The following is a 12,037-nucleotide window of genomic DNA, read 5'->3' as shown; positions in this document are numbered from 1 at the left end:
TCAGATTCTCTCTCCACCCGGTGAGCACACAGGGAGGCAGCTACCTGCAAGCCAGGGAGCGGGCCCTCACCCGGAACCACGTCTGGGCTCCCCAGCCTCCAGAGCTGTGAGAAATACACATCTGAGCCACCCCGTCTGTGGCATTTTGTTAGGGCAGCCCGAGCTAAGACAGTTCAAAGTCACGGCCTCTCGTTCCTATTCCATGCGTTTTGCGTGGAGGGACCCACCTCTCTTCTGCAGTGCTCCCTCTTCATAGACTGTGAAAGAAAAATTTAAGTCCTAAGAGGCACCGATCTCTGGGGGAAGATAAGGACTTTCCCACAGACCTCAGGGGTCAAAAATGATGATGATTTTTTTTTTTTTTAAGCTTCCCTACATTCAAAAATGAAACCCACTGGTTTCCAGGAAAATCTCTAGGTTATCCCAAGTCTTAGCCTCCATTCAACATTCAAATACTTAACTGAATGCCTACAAAGGGTCAGGCAGCATCCTGGCTCAGTGCTTCTGGGCCGGTAGTGTGCACGCACATTGCCCCCGGGGATCTCGCTGGGATGCAGATTCTGATTCAGGAGGCCTGGGTGGACCTGAGACTCTGCATTCCCGACAAGCTGCCAGGTGATGCCAATCCCACTGGACAGCAGGTCTCTAGCCCAGTGAGCGTCAACCCTGGCTTCATCTTGGACTCACCAGGGAGCTCTTAAAAAGTACAGATTCCCAGGCCCCAGAGCAGTGAAATCAGACACTCCAGGGACAGGACCGGAGCATTTCAGAAGCTCTTCCAGGGCTGAAAGATGTGGGCAGAGCTAAGAGTCACTCTTCTGAGCACAGAGCAGTGAGCGAGGGAGCCCTCAAGGGGAACAGAGGACAAGTAAGCTACTTTAGATGGCGATACAAGTCACAGAGATACAAGGTAATGTGATGGGGGAGGTACCCAAGCCGCGACGCGAATAATGAGATGGGAACACCAGCAAGGCCTGGGAAGTGGCCCCAGGTGGAGCAAAGAGCCCATTTTCCACCTCGAGACTTAAGAAACCACCAGAGCAGGGTACCGTTCAGGTTTTCTGGAAAAGAAAACTATTCCTTACAAAAACGTGAACTTTTGTTGACTGTCCATGGGGGGCAGGGGCAGGGGTGCACTTTAGCTCTGGATGTTCTGACAGAGCAGGAAATTCTTAAAGCCCCATCTCCCCACATGCCTAAGAGACCTCATCTGGCAGACCAGGACTGGGGGTCCCCTAGCCTGGGGAGACAGATGCAGAACAGAAACCTCAGAGGATGCAAGAACCCTCCGTGGTTCTTTAGGGGCAACTGCTTTAACTGTGTAGAGAAGAGAGTGGTCACCCTCTGTCACGCTCTGAAACTGTAAGTGGGAAGAAGTTCTGATCCACCTGTACCAAAGCAGCGGCCTGGGGATGGGACCCTGTAAGGGAACAGTTACAAAGAGTCGAGCGCCTGCTCGGACCAGAAGCAGAGCCCAGGACTCAAGTGTATGCCAGCCCAAGCCCAGCCCTCCCCCCCTCCCCAGCGCCCCCCACCAGCAATTAGCTTAGGGAGTCATGTGACCCAAGCCAACAGAACTTCACTACCTCCGAAGCGCCACCGGTACCCCTCCCAGCACTGTGAGGTCTGGGAGGACAGAAAGCTGGAGCCTAGTAACCACCTGCCCACGCCGGAGGACTTCCGAGTCCAGAGACAGAGAGAAACTGAGTCATGACACTTCACCTTTGATCTCACGCTTTCAGGGACTGACCCGATAAATTCCCTTTGGCACTAAACCCAGTTTGGGCACGTTTTCTGTCTTTGCCCTAGAAGCCTGCCTCATCTGGAGTCCGCCCCAGACTAAGCCAACTACTTCAGACCCGGTCCTCTGAGCCCCTGAAGGGTTCCCGGGGGTTGGTGACTGTGTGCAGGGCCTCTGCCATCCTTCTGCCTCACGGAATGTTCCCTATGTCAGGAGCCCGTCTTCTACAGGACAGTAAGCTACTTGGCACAGCTGCCTCTTAAGCTTGCTTATACACCCTCCCCAAGTGCCCATCGGAGGGCTGGACACACTACAGCAGGCGTGTGCTACGTGCTTGTGAAATGACAGGGGGCCTGGGGATGAGGTAGCTAGAAAGAAGTCGGGAGTCAGCCCCCACCTGGGCTGCAGGAAAACTAGAGCAGGTGCAACAGAATGGGGAGGGTGTGGGATCCAGACCCAGGTGGCCCAGGAATGCTCCTGACCGCCAAGAGCTCTTGGGGAGTCACTAAACTTCTGAACGTCCCATTCTTCATCTTTGCAAAAACCCTGGAAGGATAAGTGCTTCATACTCAAAATGTCCTTTCACTCCATCATCCGAAGCTTTATGGAATCGTCTCTACACACAGGGCCTGATTTCAGAAACAGTCAACCAAAAGCATAACCCACGGGTGTTCACTATTGCTAAAGATACTATTTCCGATACCCTCTCTGTAAGGGGGACAAGGCCAGGTCTTCCTGCCGAATAGGATGCCTGCCCCACGGTTAGTCGGGTAATTTTTGATGAGACAGTACACTGAAGATACAAAAGCAATAAGGGGGCACAGGAGACTATCCCAAGAAATGGGGCTGTGTCTCAGCCAATGTGACAGAAGTTAGAGGAGGGCATAGCCTGACCAAGATGAGGGTACCAGAGAGCCAGAAACCAAAGATGCACTGCTCCAGATTCTTTACCCAGAGCAGCAAAGTGTCCCCGGCCCTTGTGGATGGTGCGGATTCCAGCGCCTCAGGTCCCCGGAGGGCACGGACCCCAACATCAGTCTCTGGCTGTACATGCATGTGTTCACCTGTCCGGTCCATGCCTCCACCCTTCTGGTAATGAAAGATGTCCAAGGGAGGTTAAATGACTGGATGAGCACGGTGGCTGGGAGAATTACCTGGAATTTCTCAGGAATCGATGGTCCAAGTTCAAAGTCAATCCCAGCAGCTTCTCTGCAGGCCTGTACTCACCCACCTTCCCTGCCCCCACGTGGCCTTCTCAGAAGGCATCCTGAGGGGAGGGAGGTGGATGGTGTAGTAAAGCAGGCTTTGAGGGAGAACCCTGGCCTCCTATGCCCGTGGAACTAAGCATCTTAATCACACAGGCCTAGATCCCAACGCCAGCTTCACCGCCCAGAAGTCCTGTGACTTTGAGCGACTCCTATCTTCTCCCTAGAGGTTTCCTGACGTGTAGAATGCAGAGAAGGCATGCCTAGGAAAAGAAGTCAAGACGGCCATCCAAACCTGCATCTTTGCCCTGGATTTCCACTTCCTTTTACACACAGCCTTACCGATCTGACCTTACCAGATTCTTCCAACAACCCCAGAACAGAAAGTCCTATTCTGCCCATTTTACCAATGAGAAAACAGACATAAAAAGATAATGTGGCTTCCGGGCAACTCAGGGGAAGAGCCAAGTGGTCCCCATCTACAATCTCAAGTTCTCAACGGGCTTTTGAACACTTCACCCCACTGGGTCCTTCCCACAAAAGACCCCCAAGTGTTGGCGCCAGAACTCAAGCCCGGGACTGCCCCGAGGCCTGGGCGGCTTCTATTTGCCTCACTGCTTGCAGGTACACTCCCGGGATTCTTCTTTCCCTATTTAAGCAAAACCTGCCTGTGGCAGAACAGATAAAATGTCATTTCTGGGTGCCTACAGCCTCTGAGCCCCTGGAGAAGCCTGAAGGGGAACATCGGAATTGCCGCCAGCAGAATCCATTTCCCCAGCTGGCACCATACCCTGGGAACTTCCACTGCACACAAAGACCCCAGCCTCCACAGCGTCCTACCCCTGCAGATGCCCTGGCATGCTGTGACCCTCACGGGAGGGTCATCCCAAAGTGCCACCTGCCACGGCAGCTGCATTTGCTGCCCCGAGAGTTCCATCAGATGGATACCGTGAGCAAAAGGGAAAGAAAACAAAGACTCCCCCCGCCCAGCGCCGGGCAGACAAAATCAAGACAGCCTTTAGGAGCGTGGTGAGAACAAAAAAAAAAAAAATGAAATTTTAAAACTCTCCAATGTGACCTTTCCCGTTGCTGGGTAAAGAAAGTACTAGAGTTGCTTAGCAGCACAACTGATTAATGCCTGTACGTCACCTTTTCTATGCCTGACAGCTACCCTTTCCCACCCAGGTTCATCAAAGCACCTGTCTCAGCTCTGGCTGTAACGTCCACATAAGCACCATCTGGAGGCCAAATGCCTTGAGGCAAGGGGGAGTCGGATTTCTTACCAGGATCCGTGCAATTCTTAGCTGTCTGAGTCCCGTTCATTGGTGCCATCAGTTTTCTATTCCTCCATGTATCTGGTAGAACATGTTTGCTAGCAGAAGCCGTTTTATGCCCTGGATTGGAAAAGAAGTCACAAACACCGTTAGGTCAAAATGGTGCTTTCTTCCAATGACCTTACACGTCTGTATCTGGCTACATAAGCAACAGCCCTGTTTGACTACTCGAGCCACCCGTAGGGAGTGAGACAACGATTAGAAGCACAATATCACCTGCTTACACTCCATAATCTGTTTCTTAGATCTGGTCCATTGTTTCTAGTCCCAGATGGGTCAGCATGTGATCTGACCTTGGCCAAGAGCACTCAGCCCCTCACAGGGTAGGTAACCATGAAGTTCTCATCCAGTAAACATGCTCAGGTGTCCCTGCCCCTGACGAACTACAAATGGATTATTAGGTCAGCAAAAAGGGGGGAAAAAGGTTGATGGGATCTGGCCCAGAGCTTCTCACCCTTGAAGGTCCACAGAAATCACTTGGGGACCTTGTCGAAATGCAGATTCTATGTCAGTAGGTCTGGGCTGGGCCCTGGATTTCTGTACTAACAAGCTCCCAGGTGATGCTAATTCTGCTGGTCCTAGAGCCACACTGAGTAACAAGGGACATCAACGGTGTGGATGCCAGTGACCAAACACTGTTAAACTCCTAAAGGTAATTTCTGATCTAGCAAATAAAAACGATTCTCACTTTAAGAGTTTCAAAGCAGGGGCGCCTGGGTGGCGCAGTCGGTTAAGCGTCCGACTTCAGCTCAGGTCACGATCTCGCGGTCCGTGAGTTCGAGCCCCGCGTCGGGCTCTGGGCTGATGGCTCAGAGCCTGGAGCCTGTTCCCGATTCTGTGTCTCCCTCTCTCTCTGCCCCTCCCCCGTTCATGCTCTGTCTCTCTCTGTCCCAAAAATAAATAAACGTTGAAAAAAAAAATTAAAAAAAAAAAAAAAAAAAAAAAAAAAGAGTTTCAAAGCATTCATTTACCTCTCCTGATGTGCACACAGCTTCAGCTGGGTAATAGCAACTCTTCTATAATGCTGACACCTAAGAGCCTCTAAGCATTTTGTTTTTTTCTGGGGGTGTCACTGAGGGGAAAAATACACGGACTTGGCCCAAATGCAAAGCACCCGGTTAAGATGTTCAAATAACCTTCCTGGGTTTCTGTTGGAAAGAGCCATTTTTTTTTACCTTATGTTCTCAAATCACAAAGTTGGGGTTTTGAAAACCAGTTTAAGAGTTTAATGAAGTTCCACCTGATTTTCACCTATCACTATAAACCTCTCTAGATTGTCCCTAACTGCTCAAAAAGGCACTTCCTGCTTTACCTTCACACTCCGGGTTGCTAAGTCACCTGCATTTTTCTTTTATTTTCTTTCCTTTTTTAATATGAAAAAGTAAAAGGTCCACAGCGCCCAACTAAAAACTGGAGTGTCAGCCAAGTGAATGTCCTCTGAAGATTCCACATGGGCTCACATCCCCCACTCCACCCCCAAACAGATTTTTTTTTTTTTAAGTTTCTTTCTCCACCTCAGATTTGCATATCCTAAGAGACTCCCAAATCACTCGGTCTTGGATGAAGGAGTGCGGCTTCTGGTTCCAGACACCAGTGCTCTCCTACCGTGGGGATTAAAAGGAGTTAAGCGATGCTGAAACATGGCAGAAACCTCCCGAGGGGATTGCCCCCCGACGTCTTCAGGGTTTGGAGAGGATGCATCAGGACCCTCAGGGAACTCCTTTGGCCGGGGAGGGGGGGGGGGGAGGGCATAGATGAGACCCAGTGCCCAGCCTCAGAATCCGGGTTTTTGAGAAACGCGGAACACAACCCTCTCCGCTCGCAAAACTGGAAAGCGGACCACTCAGTTCGGTCCTCCCGAAGCTAAGAGAATTCACGCCTGAACCCCGCCCCTGCGCCGCCCGTTCCCCCACGCACTCTGGGGACAGGACTCGGGAACGGAGGGGCCCCATGTTCAGGCTTTCATCTTAGTAACACAGAACTGCAGCCGCGTCCCGAGCCCCCAGGGGCCGCGCGCAGCTCAGGGAAACGGGGACCACAGCTCAAAGCGTCGATGTCAGCCCTCCTGGGTGCGCTCTACCTGCCGGGTGGGGAGGGGACGGGACCGGATGAACCTTTGGGACCAACGTGGCAGGGAAGGAAAGGGAGACGTCTCGGAGCTGCCCGTCGGCTTCCCAGCCCAAGCCCCTCAACTCCCGGGGCGGGCCCGCACCGGCACCTACCCAAGCTGCCAAAGAGGCCGGACGCACAGCACACCAGGGCCAGCACCGCGCACACGAAGCCAACTTGCTGCGGCAGCATCTCTCGCCTCCTGCGAACTTTGCGCGGCCGGAGGGGCCCGCGGAGGGCCATTCTGGAGCGCCTGGGTACCGTCCCCGGGAGAGGATGGGGAGCTTCGGCGGCCGGAGTGCTAGCTGTGGCCGAGCGGCGCTAGGGCTGGAGCGGGCGAAGCTCAGAGGCCAGAGGCTCCGGGCCAAAGCTTCATGGCCCGCGGGCGAGGTCGGCGGGGCGGCTGGGAGAAGGGAGGTGGGGGCGCGCGGCGCAGCCGGAGCTCAGAGTCCCGCGCGCGGCGTGCGCGCTCCGCGCACCATGGCTCCGGGGCGAGGAGGCGATGCCGGCACGGTGGCGCTGGCGGCCCTTGTCCGTAGGGCTGGCGCAGTCGCGGCGCTGGAGCCTCTACCTGCCCGCTCAGCCTCGGCGCGCTCGCCCGGCCGCGGCCCCGGCAGCAGCGTCCGGGGGCTCCCGCGGGGAGCACTCAGTGCGCCCCCGCGCCCCGCGCCGCCGCTCCCACTCGCAGCATTCTCCCCCTCCAAGTTTGTCGGCGGCCGCCCAACAGCAGTGCCCCCCTGCTTCTCGGAGAGCCAAGCCCGGCGGCCCAGCGCGCGCAGGGAGAAGGCAGACTGCTTCCGCGGGACCCGCGACCCTCGCCGCGAGGGGCCTCCACGCCAGCCCTCCCGGGGGCGAGCTCTCCCCGGGAACTTTCTCTCCGGCTGCCAGCGCCTGCGTCTGCGAGGCCGTGGCGCCTCCCGCCCGCAGCTCTCGCCTCCCTTCTCCTCCCCTCCCGCCCGCCTCTCACCCCCCTCCCCAGCACGTGTACTCCTCCCCGAGGGCGCGCTCGCCCGTGCGCTCCTCCCTTCCCCCCCGGGAGGCTCAACTACTGACCAATATAATCGCCCCCCCCCTCCCTCCCCTATGGAGCCGAAACAATCCCTTCTCTACCCTCGGAAGCTGCTGCAGAGAGGAACAGGTTCTGGCAACGCAGGGACTCTCGGAACTAGGGTTTCTGTCGCGCGGCCGCTCCTGTGCGGGCTCCCCACGACCCCCGAGGCGACCCGCGCCCCCCGCACTGCCGCCTCCCCCTCGGGGCGGGAGATGCACGGGAAGATTAATTGCTCGAGCGGAGCTAACAAACAGGCTGGCACCGAGCCAACAGGCGCCCGCGCCCGCCGGGACCCGCTCCTGCAGGGCTCTCGGAGCGGGCGGGGGAGCCGGCGGCGGGGGCGCAACGCCAACCTGCAAAACGCTCCGGGTCAGGCAGAGGGAGAAAACCCCTGAGTTAACGCGGCCCCGCCACCCAGAGTTGAGCTTTTGATGCTCTGCAGCCTTGCCGCTTTGCAGGGCTCTGTGGTTTGGGTTGGTTTTTTCTCCTGGTCTCTGACCGGCTGTCTAGGGTAAACCGCTTTAAAAAAGGGGGCAGGAGGGAGAATTTCAGAAGACGAGCAGCTGGAGTGGAATCCAGGTGCAAGCAAGTGGTGGGGTCCTGCGAAGGAAGGGCCTCAGCCCAGAGGGCTTGCGACTACCCCTGGGACTGACTTCCTTCCCAGGCCAATTCATCGCGCACCTAGTTAGGACCTGCTAGGGGTTAAGTCCACTTAAAATCCTTTTTTTGGAACAAGGCCAGATCTGTTTAATTAAATAAATACACACCCACCGTGCGCAGGGACCTGTGCCAAATGGCAGCCAGCGAACAAAACAAAACAACAACAAAAAAAAATGTGTAAGATTCTGCCCCAGCTTTCAAGGAACCCTAAATCAAAGGGGAGCCGGACCCTCAGATAAACTACTGTTTAATAAGTCAGTTCTAAAAGTCACTGTTCTGCAGAACGTGCATGTTCCCGTCACTACCTAAAATGTGGTCCACGGCAGCGTGAGCCTTGCCTGGAAACTTGGAAGAAATGGAGGCTCCAAGTCTCCAGCCCAGACCTCCTGACAATGTGCATTTTTTATTTTTATTTTTTTACATTTATTTATTTTTGAGAGAGAGAGCGACAGAGCACGAGCGGGGGAGGGGAGAGAGAGAGAGAGGGAGACACAGAATCCCAAGCAGGCTCCAGGCTCTCAGCTGTCAGCACAGAGCCTGATGCGGGGTTCCAACTCACAAACCACAAGATCACGACCTCAGCCGAAGTCCAAGGCTTAACCGACTGAGCCACCCAGGCGCCCCAGAATGTGCATTTTTAACAAGACCTTCTGGAGATCTGTGTCACATCCAGGTGTGAGAAGCATAGCCCTTTCAAGCCTGTCCCAGTGCCTCTGGCTGATCACCATCCGCATCGTTCCTGCTAGTCTAAGCAGGGACAATTGTGTTTGTGTTAGAACACAAGTAAATACCTAGAGGGCCTGGGGAAGGAGAAGGCTCACTAATTATTTTTCAGCAGCACCGTTTCAGTGGCTACAAAGATACTGAAGGCATGAACACAAGACTAATTGTGGTGGAAACCCCTAGAGGAAATGAAATGGAAAAGGCGGTGTTGGTCTCATACAGAACAGCCCAGGGCTCTTTTTTGTCTGTAGAGATGCCTTACTTACCATTAAGGCTTATCCCCCATATTGGTGACAAAAAAAAAGGTACTTTTCATACTATTGCCGAATTTTCTTCTCATCGATTAGCCTGTACAAGGACGCGTTTATCAATAGCAAATAGAAAACCATAGAACGTGTTAAACATACCATTTCGAAAGCTAGCCAAGAGCCCTTGGCATCAAATCGAAGCCAACAGAAAAAGCTGAAGTGTTAATATGCTGTTGTCCTCTCCATAAGACAACCTTAGGGTCACATTGGTTAAAACAACTCCAATTAAAAAAAAAAAAACAAAACTTCAATAAACAAAATGGCTTCTGGTTACTAGGATTTAATATTGTCTAAAAACTTTTGTCTGTGGAGCTCACCTAGGGCTGTTTAAAACAAATTTTTGAATCCAAAACAGGCCAAAGGAGTCAACGGGTATCTGCCATTAAACATTTAGCCAGCTCTTTAATACAGCATTTGTGTCCTTTGACATCTTATACCTATGTTCAGTTAGTAGTTAGAACCCTTGGAATAATTTCATACGCACAAATGGGTTCCTTGGATCTGACAGTTTAAAAAGCAATTCGTCTGAATTGTACTTTTTGCTTCATTTAAATAGTGGCCATTACCAAATAGCCTGTGCTGCAGCTCTAATGACTCACCCTTGCAGAAGAGAGAATTGGGTTTTATGTACCTTTCAGACTCAAAGCATTCAGGAGCATTTTCTAAGTCAGCAAGGCTATGGGGACAAATGGAAAATGCATTTCTGGGTTTATCTTAGGCCCTAGGTCTGGCTTCAATGCCACTGGATTCAAAGTATTTCCACCCCCACACCCCCCCCCCCCCCCGCCACCCGGCCCCCGTGACAGTGTTTTCTTCTGATGTAACATAGTAGGAGACCATCCACAAAGTCAAACAGTTTGGGCCATTTTAATAGGAAGGCTCAGTCTGTAGGGATAGATACAATTTTTTTTCTAATGTTTACTTATTTTGAGAGAGAGAGAGAGAGAGAGAGAGAGAGAGAGAGACTGAGTATGAACAGGGGAGGGGCAGAGAGAGAGGGAGACACAGAATCCAAAGCAGGCTCCAGGCTCTGAGCTGTCAGCACCGAGCCCGACTCGGGACTTGAACTCATGAATTGTGAGATAATGACCTGAGCTGAAATCAGACGCTTAACCGACTGAGCCACCCAGGTGCCTCCCAATATATTTTTCTTAAAAATTCTTTCTAGGGGCGCCTGGGTGGCACAGTCGGTTAACCGTCTGACTTCAGTCAGGTCACGATCTCGCGGTCTGTGAGTTCGAGCCCCGCGTCGGGCTCTGGGCTGATGGCTCGGAGCCTGGAGCCTGTTTCCGATTCTGTGTCTCCCTCTCTCTCTGCCCCTCCCCCGTTCATGCTCTGTCTCTCTCTGTCCCAAAAATAAATAAACGTTGAAAAAAAAATTAAAAAAAAAAATCCTTTCCTATGACATGCAGAACCTGACCATTTAATCCTTCTTGATTTTTTTCAAGTTTACTAGAATGACCTTCTCTATAAATTCTAATTCCTCTTGCTCTGCCTTTCAGATGGCTGTAGGTATCAGTCAGCCCCAGCGAGGGCAGCGGTTCTCAGTCCTGAGCATGCCTCAGAATCTCCTGGAAGGTGTGTTAAAACTCAGATTGCTGAGCCCCACCATAGGGATTCAGATTCAGTAAGTCCGAGGTGGGGCCCGATAATTTGTATTTCGAACAAGTTTCCAGGTGAAACTCATGCTGCTGGTCCAGGGACCAACCCCCCCCCCCCCCCCCACTTTGAGAACCACTGGGCTAGCTTATGCCATGGTGACCATAATATACAACAATAAAACAACACAATTTTGTTTTAGAGTAGCAAAATGTGCAACCCCAAAATATGCCACTTTGGCATAAGGATTATTTTGAGCTGAAGGCAAATGAGAAGAAGCAGATACAAGAAACACTCTCTGCCCTGCCTCTAGTTATGTAAAAGGGGGACATGAATTTGTAAAGGCGCTTCCCCCACACCAGTAAGGACAGAAGTTAATCAGTGGTGACAACTCTAGATCCTTATCAGCCCGGAGACAATGCCAGAGGGATCTAACAAATTCTGCTAAAACTAGCCCTTATCTACCACTAGCTCCCCCTATATTTCCCTTCTCACAACCTGCCACCCCATGGAAGCTCAAAGTCTTTTTCCTTTGTCTTGTCACTGGCTAAAAGTGTAACGTTCTTTTGTTCAGAGTCTATGCAAACCCAAGTTCTTTTTTGAAAAAAAATGTCTATTTCTTTATTTAGAGAGACAGAGACAGGGTGAGCAGGGGAGGAACAAGAGAGAGAAGGAAAAGAGAGAATCCCCAGCGTACTGTCAGCATAGAGACCAACGCGGGGCTCAATCCCACAAACCGCGAGATCACGACCTGAGCTGAAATCAGGAGTCGGCCGCCCCACTGACGGGGCCACCCAGGCGCCCCTATAAGCCCAAGGTCTAACCACCCCTTTGAGTTACTGATTGATTGCTGAGTGCTCCCGTGTGTACGCATGATGCACATGTTAGTGAACTTCTGTTTGTCTTTCTCTTGTTAACCTGTCTTTCCTTGATCTAATTTATAGGACTCTGGCCAATGAACCTAAGGTGGGTAAAGGGGAAATGGTTTTTCTTCCCCCACACTTGTCCTGTGTGTCTTGGGGACAGCTACTCAGGTACCTGGGAGCAGCCACAGTCTCAAACATGGCTCTTCACCAGAAGGAGACTTCCGGAGGATCTTGCACTGGCAAAGGAATACGCTGGTCTGGAAGGGACACGCTTACTGCTCCCCACCAGTCATCGGCCAAAACCAGTGGCGCGGTCCCACCAAACCACCATATGAGGTCCTGTATTGCCATTCTTTTCCTGCTGACTGAGATCTCAGCCCTGCAGCGAACAGCCCCGGGGAAAACTCCAGTGCAAACCTCAGCCCTTTCCCTTGCTTTCTA

The 12,037-nt window shown here is 52.6% G+C and overlaps 1 protein-coding gene across 3 annotated transcripts in view; it reads right to left on the bottom strand.

The window, feature by feature from the left end:
• The window catches only part of SLC24A4 (solute carrier family 24 member 4), a 171,633-nt gene extending 163,973 nt beyond the window's left edge, over positions 1-7,660 (bottom strand). Inside the window, exons 1-2 of one of the 3 annotated variants that reach the window (XM_045448281.1) lie at positions 7,500-7,660; positions 4,230-4,340 (exon numbers count right to left, since the gene is read on the bottom strand). In XM_045448281.1, the coding sequence (XP_045304237.1) occupies positions 4,230-4,278 (49 nt within the window). In that variant the 5' untranslated portion in view covers positions 4,279-4,340; positions 7,500-7,660. Of the gene's footprint in view, positions 1-4,229; positions 4,341-6,502; positions 6,944-7,499 lie in introns of those variants that run through there. The other 2 variants (XM_045448279.1, XM_045448280.1) reach the window with 2 other exon arrangements.
• Positions 7,661-12,037: the final 4,377 nt, after the last annotated feature.

This window comes from Leopardus geoffroyi, chromosome B3, assembly GCF_018350155.1.
Source record: "Leopardus geoffroyi isolate Oge1 chromosome B3, O.geoffroyi_Oge1_pat1.0, whole genome shotgun sequence".
NCBI classification, from domain to species: Eukaryota; Metazoa; Chordata; class Mammalia; order Carnivora; family Felidae; genus Leopardus; species Leopardus geoffroyi.
The sequence above is the reverse complement of the archived record's forward strand: the minus strand, read 5'-3'. Positions and strand labels throughout refer to the sequence as shown.